The following is a 21296-nucleotide window of genomic DNA, read 5'->3' on the forward strand; positions in this document are numbered from 1 at the left end:
TTGTTTAAACTGTGTATTCTTCGCTTCCGTTCCACGTGATGCCTCGGGCTAAGCATTTTAATCACCCCTGGGCCAGAGTTTACTCTGCAGCACTAGTTGCAATTCTTCCAGCATGATCATCATCAGCTTGATGATCCGAGCTCTCATGATGTTCCCTCCGGGATTTTGTTGGCCATCCATTCTCCAAGAGGTAAGTTTGACCTCCAGAAAATGCAGTTTCCAGGAAGCCTTTTTTATTTCTAGGAAAAAAAGAGGAGAGAAAATGCAATATGTTCTAAGCCAAAATGTATCAAACCTCACTAATCAAGAAGATAAAGTTATTTCCTCTGGGTGGCCATTGTGCAGCATATGTTTAGTGCAAAATAAAACCATTAGAACTTGGCATTGATACTTGTTGAATTGTTTGCTGATGTTCCTTCTAGGTTAGGTTCAGTTAAATAATAGTCTTGCATCCATTTGTTTTTCTTTAAAAAAAAATAATAATAAAGTAAAGCCATTCTTCTTCTTGCAGAAATTTCTCAGAGCGTTGGATCCGGAAGATATTTTCTCTTACTTTGGAACCAGCTCAGTGTCTGATGGTATGCAGAGCTCCTTCCTTCTTGATGTTGGAACACATTTGTCAGTTTATTTCTAATCCCGTACATTTGATAATGCTAAGAACACTTATTAACTAACTCTGTTCTGACAAGCATTTAGCATTTCTGAGTTGCATTACTCTGTGAGGTAATCCATGTCTCAGTGTGTTGAAGAACTGGGTCAGTCTTTAAAATCTCCTAAAGGAGATATGATAAATCTTTTTATGCATTTCTGCTACAGTCCTCATTCTCTGTATTGGTATTTTTCTACAAGATTAACGCATCCAAGTCATCTGAATGGGAAGCTATAAACTAAGAATAGCTTTAAATGCACTTGTTATTTTTTAAAAATAAACAGATGGAGAGACTAGCACTCTAGGTCTGGATTGGTGGCAGTTCAGAATAAAGATACATTTTGAACTCCCAAATTCTTGAAGCAAGGATGCTGTTGACCTGTGAGTTCATCTAGTGCACTTTCTAGTGTCTCTGTTTGGGTTATGACTATTCTCACTTGGTAATGCTTAACATCTGAGGAAGTAAAACTGTCTCAGCCTTTGTCAAATGAACCATTCTCCTTAACAAGGCAGCAGAAGCACAGATAAGTCAGGAGCTAGTTTCAGAGCTGTTGTCTGTTCCCAGTCAGAGTACACCGCTTTGGAATAGCTGAAAGCACAGAAGTTCTTTGACTACTGGCAAAATGACCTCAAAAGGCACAGATGTCAGCTGGAGAATAATTTTTTACAAAGATACAAATTCTTATATTTGTTTTCCATGTATCATAATTTCTTATAACTGTTCCCCTTGTTCTGGTTTTGTTTCATTTCTTTCAGTACCCGAGTTTGTGGTTGCTCAGCCGACTTGCCCTTGTAAAGAAGAGCACATTGAGCTGACATGTCAAATTCAACATTGCTCCATTAAGGCCTGGGGAGAAGTCTATGCCTTTGAATTTCTAGAGGACCATGCCCTCGTTTCTTCTTCCTTTGTGATCAATCAAGTGGTGAACTCTTCCTTTAGCTTACTGAAGCAATTCTCAGGCAACTGCTTTGCAGGTGGCAAACCATCACTACCTCCTGGGGCTGAGTGTAGAGTCACTTACTGTGAAGGGCAGCTGGTGAGTATGCACTGAACTTATCAGCTTTTCTTACACGTATTTACAGCCTTTGCAGGTTTGCAGCTTGATGCCCCACACATATGTGAACTGTCCATTTAATAAATCTGAGCATTACAAAAGAGAAGGAGGAAGGATATGATATGGTCCTCCATGGTAGCAAATGTCTGGAATAACTCAGAGATGGAATTTAATTTCCTTTAGCAAGGAGTCGTCATTACAGATGAAGAAAAGATTCATATCAGGCCTGTCAGAAGCAAAGATATGGCCCTGCTGAAGGATCTTGGCTTCTCCAGTCCCCATATTCTCTTCAGAAGTGCCAAAGTAGGATCAAATACAGCAAGAGGTAACATATTTGGAGAGGAAGCCCTGGTTGTTCTGCTCTGAAAAATTGTCTTCTGGTAGTAGGGCTGTTTGTTTGAATGAGCTGAGGGGAAAGATTTGTATCTGCAAGTATATGATTATACCTGATATATGACTCTCACTTCATTGAGATGTAAGTAATGTTTTTCATTTAGGTATTTGTTATTTGGATAATATAAATATGTTACCAAGGGTGCAGACAGGTGAAGAAAACCAACAAAAGTGTGAAACTTGGGCAAGTGACTGTGAAAGTAGTTGTCTACCAGTATTTTAGTCTTTCAGGAAGAGGGAGTGGATCTGTAGGATGTTCTATGCTGTCTTGCATTTTAAACTCCCTGTGTCCCTTTTTGCTGCCCAGCAGGGCGGTTTCCTTCTCGCCTGCAGAAGAGGGCTGAGGGAGCTGTCAAACATCTGGAGCTGATGGTCGTAGCAGGTCCCGACGTTTACTTGCACCACAAAGAGGACACGGAGCGATATATTCTTGCAAACCTGAACATTGTGAGTAGTTTTCTGTCTGGATTGTTGTTCCAGTGTGAGGGCTCACAGTGTTGCAGGTAGATTTATTTCTGTGGATGCACTTTCAGAGGTGTTTGTGGTTACCTGCTCTTATTACAGAGCACTGCTTACGTGCAGGGTGTTCCTTTGTGTTTCATTGGGACTGCACATCAAGCTTACCCTTGTTGAAAGAGCTGCACAAGCAAAAGTGAATGTTAAAGCTCTTCATTTCATTACTAATCTAATTACACAGATAATGTAAGATACAGTAGCAGGAGTTTTATCACCAGAGACTTGATTCGGTCCCTCTTGATTTCAGTGAGATTAAGCCAGATCTACTGAATTTGCTTTCCTACCCTATGAAATTTGTTTTCTGTGCAGATTTTTCTCTCTGTTTCAGAGTAGCTGATGAGTCTAACACGTTATCGTCAACTGACAGATTTTTTTTTTTTTACATTTATGTTGTTTACTTTAATGTACTTCCTGGTGATTTTATATTTGCCCTTATAGTTACCAGGTGTGTTAGCTTTGTAATGAGTGCCCCCCGGTAATTTGGAACAGATACTGGAAGTCACCGAGATGACTTCTTTATTGAATCTTTTCTATTTCTTAACAGGGGGCAGAGCTGCTGCGAGATGCCTCGCTGGGTGGTCATTTCAGGGTTCATTTGATGCAAATGCTTGTTTTGAGAGAACCAGAGGTAAGCAGGGAGGGCTCTGTTCAAATGTTGTCTGGGGCTTTGCTAAAGGCTGTATGAAATGTGCAAATGTATGATCTTATTTCAGGTGGATGTAAACATCACAACAAATATCACCTCTTCGCTAATCAGTGTTTGTGAGTGGAGCAAGAAGGTCAACCCCCAGAATGACTCTGATCCTCGGCATGCTGACATTGTACTGTATGTGACCAGGTACTGAAGCTCCCCTGTCCTGGCAGGAGACTGGAAATCAGTCCGTTGGTGTCCAGCTACCAGCACAGTGACACTGATTTGCCCAGAACCTTTGAAGATGGGTTGATTCTCCTGCTCTTGGTGTGGTTTCAGAGGTGCTGTTTCATCATTTTCTGGAAGAGACTGGAATATTTCCCAAACACTGACCAGGCAGACTTAGTGAACATTGTGTACTTCCAGTGCAGCACAGTCAAATCCACTGCAGCTTTTTATGGGAAGAAATGTTGAACGATAGCTGGAAAGGAAAACCCACAGGTGTTTACAGAAGTTTTCTAGTGCTACAGAGATTTTCTCAGAATCAGACATTTTGTCTGACTTTCAGGCTTCTTGTTCTAAATTGCCTTGACCAAACGTGCTGAAGGCAAGCTTTTCTTGAATGTCATGGCTTTGGTTTGGTGCTCTTTCTTCAAAAAGAGGATGATTCTGCTCTGTCTTTGGCAAATAGACATGGTTGTTTCATTCTGTTCTGCTTGTCTGGGGATATGAGGATTTTTTAAATGTAGAATCACCATGAATTTTGAACAATAGAGATTTGTGGGACCCTTCTACTACCATTGTGCCCTGTGGAGCTTCATGTGATAAAAGAAATGTTAGCGAGCTGTCTAAGTTAGACCAGGAAGGTGCAAATAAATTTGTATGAATGCCTAGTCCTGAATTTTGTTAGTTGCAATGGTTCTTTGCTCATTCCTCTGGATCTGTCTCCCTTACTTTAGGTTTGATTTGGAGTTGCCTGATGGGAATAAGGAGCTACGTGGAGTGACTCAGTTAGGGGGAGTCTGCTCCTCCTCCTGGAGTTGCATTATCACTCAGGACACCGGCTTTGACCTGGGAGTCACCATAGCCCATGAGATTGGGCACAGGTCAGTGAGGAAAGTCAGGGAGCAGCACAGTCAGGGGAAAACAGTCCCTTGTTTAAAGGATTCAGTAGAAAATAAAGGATTTCTTGTCATAACAGTGGGTTTCCTATAGACTATTCAAAACTTTTGGAAAGAGTTCCTTGCATTTCTTGCATTCCTGCAAGTTCTGCAACACTTAAAAGCTGCAGAGAGAAAACTTTTGTGACAAGTGTAGGAAGAAAGGCTGCAGAGGGAGCTCAACCCTTGCTTGGAGATATAGAGGTGCTAAGGGAATGAAACCTCTGGGTTTCTTCTCACGGCTTGGTGCTTTTTCTGTTACAGCCTTGGAATCCCCCATGATGGTGAGGGGAATCAGTGCAGCAGCAATGGTTACATCATGGGTTCAGCAGGAAACCACAGTGGCATTGACCTTGCTTGGTCCCAGTGTAGCCGAGAAGAATTCCTGGCCTTTGTCAGGTAAGGGAGTGGTTGAGTTTTGTGTGCATGTCTGGGAGCACAGCCCTGTGGGGGAGAGACAAGGAATAAATTAGGACTTAGAAAATGAGGAACTGTGATGTATGTAGGGTTTGTTTATTTCTTATCGCTTGAGTCTGTTGCTGAGGTTAAACCCAGTCTTCACTTCAAGTAGCTGGAAATTGCTTTGGTTAGTGACTAACGTGCCTGGGCTGTGTTAGACTCCTCAGACACTAGCTCACCCTGGAAATTTTATTTAAAATGTCAGAGCGCCTAGGTCTAAACATACATTGTGGGCTGTGAACTGGCTGGGTGAGGAACGGGCTTGGGTTTTTGTTTTAACCTCAGCAGTGGAGAACTGTGAGTGTCTCCAGGCAGCTGCTGCAGCTAAATTCATCACAGCCCACAGTAAGCATGTGCTGTCTGGGAAAGCAACAGCCAACTCTCCGAATGAAGCTCAGCAGAAGTTTGCAAACATGTCATTGTCCTTACTACCCACAGCTGGGAAAGTGATATTTCTTATGTCTGTATCAGCACAGGCCAAACAAACTGCTTAAATGACCTGCCGGACATGGATGGCAGCATCCCTGGATGGAAGCCTGGCTTATACTATGGAGCAGATGAGCAATGTAAAATAGCCTTTGGGAGCGTCGCAACCGCGTGCACCTTTGCTGACAGCAATGTTGTAGGTAGAAAGTTTCTGTCTTGTTGGGGACAACGGGGAAATGTTCTGGAGCTAAGATGCAAGGAAAGGGAGCTAGAGACTTTGTTATTGCAAAGGGACTGAAGGCACTTTTCTGCCTCAGATTTCTTGGCAAAGAGCAAACCTTAAAAGGTTTTTAAAATGCTTTTATTCTTTCCATCACTGGCCTTCATCCTTGTTGGGTAGCTGTGGGGACATCTGGGACATGTACCATTTAAACTGAGCAGTTTTTGTGATGGTGTTGAGTGTTGATCAGCCTGAGTGACTAATTGAATTCCTTGTTTTTCTTGGCACACCAGGACATATGTAAAGTCCTCTCATGCCATGTACAACCAGGAGACAAATCCAGCTGTACTCGGCTTCGTGTTCCCCTCTTGGATGGTACTGAGTGTGGAATCAATAAGGTAAGGAGGCTGCCGATGCTTGGGTGATGAGAAATGAGTGGGTGCTATAGAGATTGTTAGTGCCACTGTCTGTGGCTGGATGTTACATGGGACTTACCTTGTCTCGGACAAGGAAGTAAGGCCACACACTCAAGTCACAAACTGGTACAAGCTGATCTTGGTGTTCTATGTTGTCTTTATCTCTGGAATTGCTTTGCAGTCCTATAGCCTGTATCTGAGCTGTTCTACAAAGCTTTGCTTTCTACTTGAAATGGCATTAGCTCTTTATATTTAAATCTCTATCTCATGTTATTCTATAATTAGGAAGGGGATTTTTCTAACCTCTTGTGAGAAGGTGCTTTGTTCATCTTGGGATTCTCTGTGACAGTCTAGCTTGCCAAAAGAGGGATTTATTGTCACCTTTGTAGAAACTAGCTCTGCTGGGTTCACTGTGGTGCTGCTGCCAATTTTGTGTGTTCTTGGTCTCAGTGGTGCTTCAAGGGACGGTGCAGCTCTCTGGAAGAACTGAACCCCATGGCTGTAGTCCACGGACAGTGGTCCAGCTGGAGCCCCTTTTCCTCCTGCTCCCGCAGCTGCGGAGGTGGAGTTGTGATGAGGCAGAGGTTCTGTAACAACCCCAGGTAAGAGGTGTGGGTCCGTGGAGTTTGCAAGGTCTCTTGGCCTTTTCAGGGCCAGGGTGTCAGCATTTTGCTTTTTGCTTGGGATGAACCTGCCTCTGTAGAGGAGCTATTTTCCTGTCATTTTCAGGCCTGCTTTTGGGGGACAGGAGTGCCAGGGCAGCAGCATCCAAATGGAGATGTGCAATACGCAGGTAATGCATCCGATTGCATCTTAGGAGCTTTTTTTCTTAATTCTGTTTAACCCATTGAAAGCTGTGTGGTTTGGAACTTCTCAAAGCTGATTGCTGTGGGAAGAGGAACTAAAGATCTGGCATACTGTCTCCGTCTGTTTGACAACAGGTGAGGTGTTTGTTCCACTGTGTCTGAAGACAACAGTGGTATTTATTAGCATTGTTCATATGTAATGAAATATTTTCTTTACACCTTTATAGAAGGACAGACACCAAGAAAATAGTGACTCATGTAATGATAGTTTTCTTCAGAGGGACATTCTTATATCGTTCCTATTTTAATTATCACCTCTCCCCTGTTTTTTTTTTTTTTTTTGTATAAACAATAAAGATCAGCTTCTGAACACAATTCTCTCCTGTAGTCTCACTTTGAAGTGGTATTCTTTACTTGTAGTTGTTCCGGTGTTTTACTTAACCAGCCACTGTTTTCTGCCTGTAGCTAGTGAGTGAAATGCTGCTTGGGATTCTGCGCTCAATAACTTCTTTTCATTACCTGTACAATTCTCTTGGGGATGCAGGCCTGTTTGACGACCCAGCAGGACTTTATGGCTGAGCAGTGTGCAGCAACAAACTTAAAGCCGCTGTATCTCAGCAAAGAAACGCCATCCTTTTATACTTGGACTTCTGCTGTTGGCTTTGCCAAAGGTAAGGAAAGGCTGAGAAACCATGGTTTCTCTGTGAATGGGAGTTCTGATGGTCTTAACTCGACTTCCAAACCTAAAGGCCATTTCACTTATGGTTGCTGGGTGCTGTTTCTATCAGATTCTTTTGACTTCCTATTGTTTGATGGTCAGTTGTGTGTTTTTCTGAAAGAGTAACTCCTTGCTCCTCCTGTCTGCCTCCTCCAGGGGACATGCAGTGCAAGCACATGTGCAGGGCCGTTGAAAACGAATTCATGGTAAGCCGTGAAGACAGTTTCATAGATGGAACCAGGTGTGAGCAGGATAACCCTGAACAACATGGAGCTTTCAGTCTGTGTGTAATGGGAAGCTGCAGAGTAAGTGACGAGAATCCAGGTGAACCTCTCTGACATGGTTCTGTGCAAAGTCACTTGAGTAGGAACCAGGGGAAGAAACAGTCTGTCCCAAACAACAGAGGGAGTCCTTCTCAAAAGAAGAGAGTTTTGTTGTAAGCTTATTGGATGTATTCCAACTAATCTAGTGTTGTTTGTGCATTCCCTGCCCTCTAGATAAGACATTTTGCTAATTATGCATTAATTAGATAAGGCTATTCATCCCTAATCTATGCAGCAATTGGTTTATGCCCTCTTTGAAGAGATGTTGTTAGTTGTTCAGTTTACATAGTATAAAGAGCCCTAGAAAATGCTGACTCTGGAGAGAAGTTACATGATTTGAACATATTTGGTCAGTGGAAAAGTAAGGAGGAAAACCTAGGAATCATAACTCTACAAATTGATTGTTGCAACGGCAGTAATTAAAATTGAAGTATAACTTTTTTTTTCTTCTGCCTTGTAAGTGAGAAAGGCATTCTGTCTCCCCCTCAGTGTGTGGATGTTAGTAACCGTGCCTACTGCTGACCCTGTTGTTTTGTTGTCTGTTGTTTCTTTCGGTTTCAAATATATACTTTTTAAATTTTATGTTTTTCTGATTCTCCTGGTGTTCAAATGCTTTGTAATGCATTTCCAGCTAGTGAACAGCAGAGGGCATAGGCATAACCTATTCTGATTTCTGCTGTTCTGTTGGTAATAGTGATAAATATGTGTGTTACAGCAGCAGTCAAAGCCTGGTATCAGTGCCTCTAGCATAAATTCAGCAGTTGCACATGTTTTTGCTGCTAAGCCTGCTGAGATCCTCCTGTAGCTTTGTGTAAATTTGTCTTGCTCATAGGAATGAGGATAGAATCTCTGTTCTGAGCTCCATGGGATTGAGGGACAGGCTGAAAGATGTGAGCTGGGTGTGTATTTGAGGAGCTGAAGGTTCCTTTAGAACCTGAAGTTCATGTTTAATGTTTTCCTGGGTGCTTTTTATTTATTTATTTATTTTTTCCCTCCAGAAAAAGACCATAGAAGAGAGAGTAAAGAGCTTTAGATTTAGGTCACAGGAGAGATCTTTCTGGTCTGCTTTTTATGGGAAAAACTGAATTCACACAATTAATGCAACTTTGTGCTCTCAGCTAAGACTTGCCAATCCCTAGCTTTGTAAGCTGCTGCACAGTGGTAGGCCTAGGTATAAATACGCCTTTGCCTGTTTGTCTTCTTAAATTCAAGTTATAGATGAAAAAGGCAGTTTGGGGAATTCAGGCAATGCTGCTTTTGTTTGCTTGTTTTCCTCACAGATTAGGCCAATCTTGACAGACTCTCCTCTTTGCTCAGGCATTCGGGTGCGATGGCCGGATGGACTCCAAGAAGATGAGGGACTCTTGCAAGGTCTGTGGGGGTGATAACTCCACTTGCACCAAAGTGAGCGGATCTTACACAGAAGGGAAAGCTAAAGGTGTGTAGTCCTCAGCCTCAACATTATGGTACTATTTGTAGGAGATGCACAGCATATTAAGTGTTCTTAATTTTCTTCATGTGACTTCTTGTTTCTGCTTCCCCGTATTCTTTTTTTATGGAGGATAAGTTTTTGGAGTATGGGTAGTTGAGAGAAGAGAGCTAAGATCTTTGGCTGTTGTATGGGCACAGTGACTTCTTTTCACAGTTCTTCTCTGGACATGGGTGAGAAATGTAGCCATTTGGGAATTTGTGCAAATTCATGGGGTCTGAGAGCTGTGTCAGATGCCGCCTGAGATGTTAAACATCCATTTGGAAACTGATCTGGTTCTTGCAGTATCACACACAGCTATTAGCAGATAACGTAAAAAGAGCAAACAAAAAATGAGAACAGAACACAGAATTCAGTTGTTTTGTTGTCTGTATTCATCGTTACTATGTTCAAGCCAAGCTGACAGAGCTAAGGTCAGTGTGAATTTAAGCCTGCTGGCCATCACTGGTGTATCTTTATTTTTTTAGTACTAGCTATATAACCTCCGTCTGCAATAAGTTCTGTTGCTGCCTGCAAGGCTCGTCCTGCAATGGATATTGAGCTAATAAGGTGAAGTGGGGTTGTAATCCCTTGACTCCTTAAAACAGGTACAGTGGGGGAAGGTGACCTTATATTCTTTTTTTTCCATCCTTTCAGAGTATGTTACATTTTTGTCCCTGCCTTATAACACCACCTTGGTCCATATTATCAATCAGAGGCCACTCTTCACACATTTGGGTGAGTTGAATGAAAAGGAGAGGAGGGAATACAGGCAGGGTTCAAACAAGCTTGTAAAAATAAACAACACAATCTGGGAAGAAAGTTCTTGGTGATGCACTTTTTGTGAGATGCTCTCTGGTGGGAAGTGGTAGAAGCCGTGCCCTTTGACATGTCTGATTTGGATCAAACTGGTTTCTAACAAATGGGCAGGGTGTAGCTGCCAGCACCAGGGGATTCTGTGTCTGCATCGTATCACTTAACCTCACTGCTACTTTTGCTCCTCTAGCTGTTAAGGTTAAAGGTGAGTATGTGGTTGCTGGAAAGGGAAAAATCTCATTGAATGTCACCTATCCGTCAGTTCTGGAGGACAGACAGATCAAATACAAAGTGTTTCTCACTGAGAACAACCTGCCAAGCCTGGAGGAAGTCCATGTGGACGGGCCAACCCAAGAAGAAATTGAAATACAGGTAAATAAACATAGAGTTGGAAAGGGGCCAGTCAGAACTGACCAGGCTGAATTTGTGTGGCTCTGCTGCAGTGCAGAGGCCAGGTGTGGTAGGCTTTGTGCCCAAAGCTGCTGCAACTGGAGTTCTGGAAGCGTGATGGCCTTCCTCTTTTTGGGAAGGGCTGAGGGTGTAATGCCTACAGGCTTTCTGCAGGCCTGAGGGATGGGTGTGTGGGGAAAAGGCATACTGAATTAAACCTTTTGCTTGGCTTAATCGTGTTTGTTTGTTTGTTTGTTTTTCTTTTTTTTTTCTTCTTTTTTTCTTCTGTGCACAGAACTCACAGTTTAAGTACTCTGACTGCATCTGGCAAGAACTGATTGTCATAGTTTTAAGGCTCAGGACTGGATGTAAAGGGGGACAATATTCTCTTGTCTGAATTGATCTACACATTGACCACAACCTTTTCTTTCATTAGGTTTATAGAAGGTATGGGAAAGAATACGGCAATGCCACCAACCCAGACATCACCTACAGCTACTTTGTGCCAAAAGAGAATCAGACGTATATGTGGATTCCTCAACAGGGGTCATGTTCAGTGACTTGTGGGGAAGGTGAGGCAGGAGTACTTAGTCCCTACTTCTTATGGAGGTCTGGACAGACTTAATTTGGCTGGCTGATATTCACCCAGGTCTTCAGAAATAAATGTGACTTATCAATGATGGATACTTGGTTAGAAGTTATTAAACAACTGAAATTAATTTAAAAGTAAATTGCTGGAAGTGAGCTACAGTTGCCAGTGCTAAGCTGAACCAAGGAAAAGAGCAGTACAGCTTTTGAATTAAATTAGCAAATCAATGAATGAGCTGAATCACCAAAATGATATTGAAAATGTTTTATCCTGAAGAGGATGTTTAAATTTGTTTTATCCTACCTTCTGGCTTTAAGACTCAATTTCCTCCGATTTTTCGAAGTTATTGAAGACTGTAATTTGAAGTTGGTTAAACATCAAAAATCTGAGACCAAAGTATCCAGTGTCTAGCTAAAGCCTTGGAGCTAATTATAAAGATTCCTTCTTAGAATTCTATTCCTGTGTTGTGGCTAATCCTTCCTGTCTCCCTGTAGAAATCATAATGCAGATTGTAACAGAATGCTCTGGTACATGGCTTGACATTTTGTTTACCAGATAGTACAGATGACTGGCAAGCTTTTTGAGATTTCTACGACAAAGATTTAGTAAATACATTACAAGTCAATCTTTAGGACTAGTTGTGTCTGGAGAGCTTTTCTCAGGTAGATTCTGTAGGTGAACTGATTGCTGAAACCCTGAAGTAGAGAGCTCAAAATGCTGTAAAGCTTCCCAGCTAATACAGTCACTAACAGAAAATTGAGAAAGCCAGACCTTAAAATAACAGGGAAGGCTGAGAATCCAAGATGAAATCGTGTCTTGAGAGCTGAAAATTGTGGTCAGCTCCCCCTTATCAACAAATGTTATTTGAAAACAAGATGGGTAGTGAAAAGGTAACGTTGCTGACTTATTCTTGACATTTTGCTTCTCGGGGTCATGCTCTTTGGGATGCAGGAATGCCTTGTTGGTAACTCATTCACTGCAAAGGAGGCTCTCTACAACTTTGCTCATAACTTTTTTGAGTTTGGATCTTCACCCAGCTTACCTGTTGAGCTCCTTTCTGTAATGTCTTTCCACAAATCTGGAGCAAGTTTATTTTGAACTGCTCACCTTGTTAGGTCCAGTAATGTTAAAAATCTAGTTTATAGCTGTAATTTATGAATATTCCATGTCTTGCATGGCACACGAACTGCAAGTCTGCAATTTCTCTCCCACTATCCCTAATCTGATTCTGAATATCAATGATCACTCTGAGGACATTGGCACGGTATTGTCTGGGTACAGGTGCTGTGTGATGGTATTACCTGATAAGTTCTACAGGAAGTCAAATGGCTGACAGTTAGGGCTTATTTTCAGCAACCTGTCTCATCAGTCAGACATCAAGATCGTTCGAAGTAATTTGGACCAAATTATGATTGATAGCCTTGCTCTTGCAAGGCCAGTTTAGAGCGATCTTTCCATTTTTACAGTGGATTATCCATCAAATTTTTCATTTTCTGCGGTGTTCATCTTGGAAAGTCACCTTAAAACTCTTGAGGAAAAGTTACATCAGAAATATGGATTTTTTTTTTTATGTTTTCAGAAGGTCTGCATTCCCAAATATACCACTTTTTCCTACAGAGATAATTTAGATAAAGCAAAATTACAGGATCTTCCAAAAATCATAGAGGTGAACTGCTCACTTTGATTATAACTTCCTTTCCTTTTCCTTTTGTATCCCAGGGACACGAACAGTGAATCATGTGTGTTTTGACCAGACAAAGAATGAAACAACAGAGGATCAGTTGTGCCTGGAATTCCCACAACCCCTTTCAAGGCATGAACCCTGTGCCATGGAACCATGCCTGTACAGGTTGGTGTTTCTGGAAGCTAATCTGAATTCTCACTTTGCTTGTCCTTTCTCCGCAAGCTAACCCAGTCTATGCAGTTTCTTTTGCATTGCACAAGGTGAAAAAAAGGAGAGGTGTTGAGGGAGTTTCTTCTTAATTGTAAAGACATAGCTGATTCCAAACCATGTTCTGTTTTTCCTGGTCCCATAAGGTAACTGAGATGCCAGTTGAAGGAATGGAAAATAGCCCTTCCATTTTTTATTTATTTTTTACAGTAAGTCCACAAGTAAAAATAAAGCTCTTGTACTTTGGGGGCATGGCCAGTGGAAGATGTCTGATCACATCCTTTCCAAGACTGTGCAAACAAAGATTTGATCGTATTGTGGAGTACATCCTTGTGTTAATTAGACTCAGAAGAGAATTGCCCAGACATTGATCTCATGGACATTTGAATGTTTAATAAAGGGGGGATTACACTGTGAACTCTAGTTCTTTACATTAGGTGCTTTTAGCCCTAGAGAGGTGTCTGTGCAAGGACTTACATTTCTGGCAGTCATTCTCTCAATCATATCCAGAATAGGCACTTGAAATAGAGAAGCTGAATACTTTGTACGACCCATTTCTGCAATCAGTGGCATGAGTAATAAACCTCTATGATTCAGATGAGAAATAGGGTGATACGATTACTTCCCATTTAGGTGGAAGATATCTCAGACAGATGAATGCTCTGCTGTCTGTGGAACCGGCATCGCACAGCAGAATCTGACCTGTGTTCAGCTTCATAAGGGGATGGAGACTGTTGTGGATGACAGCTTATGTCCAGCAGAAGAAAAACCCCTCTCCGTTGTGCCGTGTGTGGTTAAGGTCTGCCCTTTGGGCTGGGACAAAGTGAGTTTATTGGCTTGGCTTTCAGGAGTCTTACTGAGACATTGAGGCTTGTAACCTGCAGGAGGCTACCAGTTGGAAAGCACCGCATTACTACAAAATAGGCTGGGATGGTGGTTTATAGCAAGGATGTCCATCCAATTAAAGGTTCGACTTCTGTCTTTAGAAAGCTCTGTCCCTTTTAATTTATGCTGCTGGATTCACCAGTTATTAGTGGTGGTTTGTTTATGGTGGCTGTTAACTTGGTTCCTTCTTTATTTCTCCTCAGAGTCCAAAAAAAACAGAAACAGAAATAACCGTTGTTGCTCTGGTAAACACTTCACAGTCAAACAGAGAGGTTCTGACATGGGAGGGAAGAATACTAACAGGGAAGAGGACTTCTCAGCACTGGACCCCTGGTCCAAGCCCATACCGGAGAGCCACTGCCAGGTTTATGTTTACCAGTGAGGAAGAGACTGCTTTAGGCATCTCTGTTCAGCCACATGTAGTGTTAATTAGGATGGCTCTTGGCTGTTGGAAGTCTTTATTTCTGGGGCTTAAACTTGTATGCTCTTCAAAAATAGAAAAACTGCTTAAATGTGCCTCTGAATATGTTGTGGGTTTGATCTGGAGGTATCCCCTGGCTTCATTAGATCAGGACCTGTGGGAAAGCAGGTGCCAGTGTTGGTTTGGTTCTTTTTGCTCTGTTCTGAGGAGGAAGACACACGCTTGCTTCAGACTCCAGAGTCACTTGGACATATCCAACTGGAAAATCAGACTGTGTATGTCTGGAGCCCTCTAGCTGGAGAGTGTTCAGTGTCCTGTGGTGGAGGTGAGATCTTTCTGTGCTGCAGAAAAATGTTACTTGGCTGTATGTGTCAACTCAGACCTAGGAACCTCAGGGACCTGGTCATTTCCCCTTTACAGATCAAAGTGCATGTGTAGTTGTGGTCACAAATTTTTTGAGTCTGGAAGAGAAAAGGGGGTCTGGCGCAAGACATGGAATAGTTTAGAGGGCTGTCTGGCTGTTGCTGTGTTCCAGAGTTGGGAAAATGAGTGGAATGAGCATGCCTGGGGCTTGAGCAGTTTGCTTGTTTTGTACACACAGACGTGGTTGGCACAGCTTTTGTTACTCTGTGCTTATTTTCAAACCTTGCATGCATGCCATGGAGTAAACTCGGTTCCTTTTCTAGGTGAGACTCAGATACAGTACGTATGTGTAGCTTTTGACACCAAAGAAAAAATCCAAGAAGAAAATTGTCATCCAGTGCCAAAGCCAGAGAGCAGGGTGGAAGTCTGCAATCTCAGTCCCTGCCCTCCAAGGTAAAGAAGTTACTGAGGGACAATGAGCCAGTTAGAGGTTTTTCCTTCCTATGTGTATGCCCAGTGACATGACAAATAAGGGTTGAGCTACTCTGGAGATGTTATCTTCCTCTCCTCAGCTTTGAAAGCAAGAGAATGCCCTGGCCAGCCAGCTGCAAAAACAGTAGCAGCGGTCTGTTCTCACCAAACTAACAGAGTCTTCCCTGGGCTGGTATATTCTCAAGCAGAACAAAGTGAAGTCGTTGGAGTTTAAGTTCAGGGGAAAACTGAAAACCTCTGAGGAAGTGGGAACAAATAATCCATGACTGCAAAATGTGGTGACATGTTTGCCAGCCACGTGGCATCAAAGAGCGTAGCTACTATTAAATGCTCTACAAATTTGGGATAGCTGCTCTGAGAACTAGAGGAAATTGATTGCACTTTCTTAGGATTTATAGCATTTCAAGCTGCGCTCAGTGAGGTGACTGGTGATCTCTCAAATATCAGTAAGTGTACATGTGTGCATTAACAGAATTCCAGGTGTACTTCCATAGATTGGCCGGGTTTAAAATCCAGGGAGGATGGGTAAGAGCCGGGGATACTCACTGATGGCTGCGTTGTTCCCAGGTGGCATTACAAAATGGGCTCATGCAGTGCAAGCTGTGGAGGAGGTGTGATGCACAAGGTCCTCTACTGTGCGAGGGAAACCGGGGAGAAGGCAGAAGAGATTGTGGCAGACACCCAGTGTGATGGTTTGCCTCGCCCAAAGGAGCAGGAGCCATGTAATTTGGAGCCATGCCCCCCAAGGTCGAAATGTTCACATGGACCACACGAGTGGTTGTTTGGAAATGTGTGTGGTGTGATCTAGGGTATGGCTTAGGGTTGAGAAACGGGGCAGAGCTTGCCTTGGCCTGTTTGCTGTGTGACTGGACTGTACTGGGATCTGAACTTTTTTTACGTGCTACAGGATGCCACTCCCAGGACCAAATAACCCTGGGTTGGTTTTTAATCTGACTGTTCAGAGCAGTGTGCATTTTGGAGGGAGATAACAATTGTTTTTGTTGTTAAGCCTCTTTATGTCACCCTGAGGAGAACTGTAATGGACACAGAGCAAGACTCAATGTATATTTGGAGTCTGTGTGCTTCCTGTAAAATGTGGATGCCCTTCCTTTGGGTACAACACCAAATCTGTTCTGGAATACCTATCCTTGGTTCAGAGGCTGCTGTAAGCACTGCGTGCAGCAAAGTGTGTGAGCTGGAGGGGTGAAGGAAGCTGCTGAGAAGCAGAAAGGGGAAAGGATGAGGGAGCTGTATTACAGTCTCTATGGTGAGAAATAAGAGAGGGTAGGAATTCATTTCTAACTTTCTAATTTTTCTCCTTGTCCTTTGTCAGATGGAAAACAATCCCAGCTGGCCCGTGTTCCTCCAGCTGTGGGCTTGGCTTAGCTGTTCAGCTGGTCACCTGTGTGCAGATTCACCAAGGCAAAGAGATTTTGCTGGAGGAATATTTGTGTCCTGTGTCAGAGAAACCCCTTACCAGCATCCCCTGTGTCATCCGAAGGTGCTCTTACGAATGGAGCTTCAGTGAATGGACAGAGGTATCAGCTCCTGTTCGGATGCAGTCCTTGGTTTCTCAGTGCAGCAGTTTTATAGCCATTCACTTTCATAAAGGAAATGGGAGAGAAATACCACTTCTGCCTTGTGTATTTACTTCCCACAGAAATGCTAAACTGTTTCTGTTTTTTTTTTTTTTTTTTTTTTTTTTCTTTTTTGTGTTTCCCAACCATTCCACTGTCCTTTATTTAGCAGCTGTAGGTGTGCTTCTTGCATTTTTTCAGCTCAGGTTTTGGCTGCTGTTTAATAATGATCTTTGGCATGCATTCTTCTGGAATGCAGATCTTCTTGGATCTCTTGAGGAAGTGGTTCTGTAGTACAAAGATATGGTTTAGAGGATCCCCTGGGAGGTGGGCCAGCTTTGCTATTCCCATCTTACAGCTGGTGAAACTAGAGAACTAAAAGGCCATGTGGCAGAATCAGTGAACAGATCAGAGCTTTAGATCGTGCCTGAGCAAATAAATGTATTTATTTCTGAATACCAATCGAAATGTGTGTGTAAAGGCCTGTGGGTTTCTTCCTCTGCAGTGTTCAACTTCATGTGGGAATGGTGTTCAGACACGGCAGGATTTCTGCCTCAACCTGCTAACCCGTAAGCACGTGAACCCCATCTTCTGCAGGCACTTCCCCAAGGCCATCGTGCTACGTGGCTGCTTCGCAGGGCCCTGTCCTGAGCAGGTGGTGGGGACTGGGTCCCATGGAGCAGAACTGCAGACAGTGACACCAGCCATGCATCCTACGACAGCTGCAACTGCTGAAAGGGCAAGGTATAAGGACCTGGATCTTCCTCCTTCTGCTGTGCCAGCTGTCCCTCAGGAGCAGACAGAGAGCAGTGGAGGTGAGGAGGGCATAACCAAACGGTAGAGATAGCTACTTACTGTGTGTGGCTGTTCCTGTACACAGACAGGAGCATGGGAGGGAATGGCTTAGGGACAGTATGCCATGAGCCATCCATGCTGTCTGAGCCAGGAACAATTACTTCCTTCCCTCGACTTCCCAAAGCTCTTCTGAGTTGAGACTCTTTGGGGCAGCAACTGACTCTTCCTGTGCTTTACCCAGAAGGTGAGCACACTGTTGGTGCTTGTCTGTTTACTGTGCTGTGAAAGGACTGAGTGCTGTTAGCAGCAGCTGGATGTGTTTCTTATCTGTCTCTGTTCCACAGGTGTTTGTGGAAAGCTCTTTCTTAATGCCACTGGGGTCATCAACATGACAGGTGTAGAGAGAAGTGACTGCACTGTGGCCATTGGACGTCCTCTAGGGGAAGAGATAACACTCAGTGTTCTGGAGAGCTCCCTCAACTGCAGTGCAGGTACTGCCCAGGGCTAACTGGGAACTAGCCTGGCCCTTTGGGAAATCTGTACACCATTTGCCTGCATGCTTTGGTGTCCTGAATGATTTTTGCTGCCTTGGAGCCTGTGTAATCTCTGAAAACATTTTATAAGTTTTCCTGTTCCACCAACTCTTTGCTAGATGAGACTAAACTAATATGATGCCTTTCCTCTCCCTACACAATGATTTCTCTCTCTTTTTTTTTTTTATTTTATTTTTTTATTATAGATATGGGATTAAAGGAATTTATGGGGTTAAAGAATCTTCCTACTTTGGCCTGTTAAAAACTATGTAATGTACCCTCTTGTTGGAATCAGTATGGTTAGATTAGTTAACTGGACTGTTTCAGGAAAGATTTCAATAAGATAGGGGCAAGAAGCAGAAATTACTCGCTTTCCGACCTATGTAATATAGGAAGCTGAACTGCATTCAGACCTATCTCACATGAAGTAAAAGTGTTTCTAGTCCCTGTGCTCATTCATTCCAGGTGAAGTCGTGTTGTTTTCTGGGCGAATGATGTGGCGGACGGGCTGCAGGAAGCTCCCTTTGTCACTGATAGATTCCAGAACAAATACATTGATTGTGAAACAGCGTGTTTTGCTGCCAGGAAATGGTGTTGTTCTCCAGTACAACAGCAGAAATGCAACTAAAAAATATTACCAAGGTACTTCACTGAAAGCTTCGCTATTGCTTTAAGTTTGGGGACCCATGGCAAGGCCTGCAGAGTTCCACAGGTCGTGGCTGTCTATGGGAATCTATGGAAACCTTGCTCCATCTCCAAGAGCTAATAAGCCCCTTTTCAAGGAGTGTCAGAATGGATATTATTTGTGGACTGCCCCTCTGTTTTAAAGGCAAGCCCCCTGCAGGTGTTTGCTTATGCTTGGAGGTTCCCAGATGAAAATCCTCAGAGAAACTTTTCTGTCTGTATTTAATTTAAACCATTTTTGTTCTTGGAGATACCAGACACATCTCTAAATCATTTTCTCTTCTGCTCCCCTTCCCCCCTCTCAGACTGTGACAAGCAGCTGTTTGGTCCCCGAGGTGAAATAGTGAATCCTGTGCAGTCACCTGGTCAAAGGCATGAAGGAGTGTGTCGGACCTTCATTAACGTGGCTCCTCAGCACCGCATAGCTATCCGAGCTCTGTATATTGACCTGGGCAGTGAGAACAACCAAACTCATTTTAATTACATCCTGGTGAGTCAGAAGCCCAGAGGGGGTGGTTTAGATGGGCAAGGACCCATCTGCTCATTAGAGATTTACATCCAGTTGCAAAGCTCAATCAAGACCTGAGAGGTCAGACTGTTATGTAAATGTGGATGTGAGTGAGCACTACTTACCTCTATCATATTTCTTCTAACGTTTATATAGGATAGCTTTTCCCCTGAGCGATCATTTGGCAAGACCCCAGTATTTTGTGGGTGCTTGACTTGTAGGCTGCTATAATATAATGGTTTGGTCTTTCTTTATTCAGATCCGTGACGTAAGCACCATGAAGACGATGGTGTTTCATGGGAGACAGCAATTCTTCTGGCAATCAACAGGAAGCCAAGCTGAAATTGAATTTCATGAAAATGTTAAGGAACACCGAACCAGTTTCTGGGCTGAATATCATGCTGCTGAACCCAAATAAAAGGGGAAGAAAGGCTGTGCTTGAGTTAGTCACTCCTGCCTGCTCACTGCTTGAGGTCACACAAGTCATTTAGCCTTTTTGCAATTGCTTCCCCATCTACTGAGTACAAACAGTAATATCTACTGACTCTGCTGGGATCCCAGCTAACACATGCAGAGTTTATGCAAACGACATGTAACTACCAAATATTTAGCAAATAGTCCTCACACAGACCTATCTGTGTTTATTGGTATTAATGCAGCGTCTGCAATTAGCTTCTTGGACATTGAGGTCTCAGGGTCCTGCTTCTGTTACATGCTGTGACCTTTTAGGATGATCATTTTGTTTCTCAGTGTCCCCTTAGAAACCTCTGTATAGCACAAGTAGCTAAGATTATGGTTTAACAATTAAATTCACTCCCCTGCAGTGGAAAAGCCTGTTAAAATGAGGCCCATTGAAATTCTGGGAAATTATAAAGAAAGCAAAGATGTGTAAGGCAACGGGCTGAAAGAACAAGAGGGCTAGACAAACGTATGAGGGCAAGATGGTTTCCTGGCCCAGAAGGGCAGGGCAACACCAGGTCAGGTCAGGTGCAATGCTGATGGAATTGCCATACTCAAATGTCTTCAGGACCTTGCTAGACCAGTATGTGGTGCTTGGTCAAGCACCAGTGACAGTTGGTTTTGTAGGGAGGAATAAATGACTTCCTGAGGTCCCTCCCCAGCCAGCACAGCTGCGGTTCTGCTACTTGCATGTCTGACGGTGATACCAGTACTTCTTCTCTATGGGAAAAATAAAAGAATTCTGTCTCTTAACGATGGGTTTGGTGCCAAGGGATATTTACTCAGATAACAGTAGCTGTGCTAATAATCTGCTTGTATCTACATCTCAGAGGAACTGTGCACTGAGAGATTGTTGAGACTGCGTGATACAAGTTGTAGCAGGAAGAGGTATTTTAGAACAGTGACAAATATTCACTCAAGTTTGACCTAAATATATTTCTAAAGCTGTTGCGTGTTTTGTTTGTTTGTTTTATTTAATGTCTTGAACATTTTGAAGGGTTCTCCTACTTCGGTACAAGTCCTCATCAAAATCTCAGTGTTCTGTTGAAGGGATCTTTTCCAGACCTGAAGCCTGGCTGGACACGGCTGCCCCTACCCTTCACGCTGGATACAATAAATGGTTCTGCCTGGGCAGTTTTAATCCTACCTCTGCTTTCTTTCAGCTGAATTCCCTGACATCTTTTTGCAACCACAAAACCTTATTTTCTTCAGTCTTCTTAGTAATGGTTTTTGCTGGTTCCGCCTGGATTTTTTTGCTTGCCAGCCTTCAGATTTACGTTCCGTTCCTGGAAAAGCTAGAAAGTAGATTCTTGAAGCAAGATCCTTGAGGAACTGAATATATCAGCTGTCCCACTGCAGTGCGTGGGTGATACAGGCACTGGGCCTTCATTTCCTGTCTAACAGGAGAAGTAACAGTAATGAAAAAAAATAATCCTTTTCTTAATTCTTTTTTGTAACCTTTTAGCAGATGGGATCTGTCTTCCCACTCAGCTCTGGATCCCAAGTCTCACTGCTATATTTTGTTCCAGATCAGCTATGCTGAGTCTCTGGTCTGCAGAGATGGGCTCTGATTACTGACTGTATGCTCCACATTCATTTGCAAAATGTACAGCTGCTGCCTTTATAATTTAAGGGAATTACAGGTATTTCACT

At 43.0% G+C, this 21296-nt stretch overlaps 1 protein-coding gene across 1 annotated transcript; it reads left to right on the forward strand.

Moving 5' to 3' along the window:
* The first annotated feature begins 105 nt into the window (after positions 1-105).
* On the forward strand, positions 106-20592 carry ADAMTS13 (ADAM metallopeptidase with thrombospondin type 1 motif 13). The gene is made up of 30 exons (XM_032200360.1): positions 106-190; positions 512-578; positions 1406-1686; positions 1888-2029; positions 2405-2544; positions 3158-3241; positions 3327-3451; positions 4204-4350; positions 4669-4803; positions 5335-5485; positions 5803-5907; positions 6376-6527; positions 6655-6718; positions 7276-7402; positions 7606-7754; positions 9090-9210; positions 9898-9978; positions 10247-10428; positions 10883-11018; positions 12755-12884; positions 13560-13749; positions 14440-14557; positions 14919-15048; positions 15655-15834; positions 16421-16625; positions 17170-17479; positions 17804-17950; positions 18458-18634; positions 18982-19166; positions 19444-20592. Exons 1-30 carry the CDS (start codon positions 113-115, stop codon positions 19600-19602), a joined length of 4398 nt encoding a protein of 1465 aa, XP_032056251.1. The 5' UTR covers positions 106-112; the 3' UTR covers positions 19603-20592.
* The last annotated feature ends 704 nt before the right edge of the window (positions 20593-21296 follow it).

This window comes from Aythya fuligula, chromosome 19 (genome assembly GCF_009819795.1).
Source record: "Aythya fuligula isolate bAytFul2 chromosome 19, bAytFul2.pri, whole genome shotgun sequence".
In the NCBI taxonomy this organism is placed as follows: Eukaryota; Metazoa; Chordata; class Aves; order Anseriformes; family Anatidae; genus Aythya; species Aythya fuligula.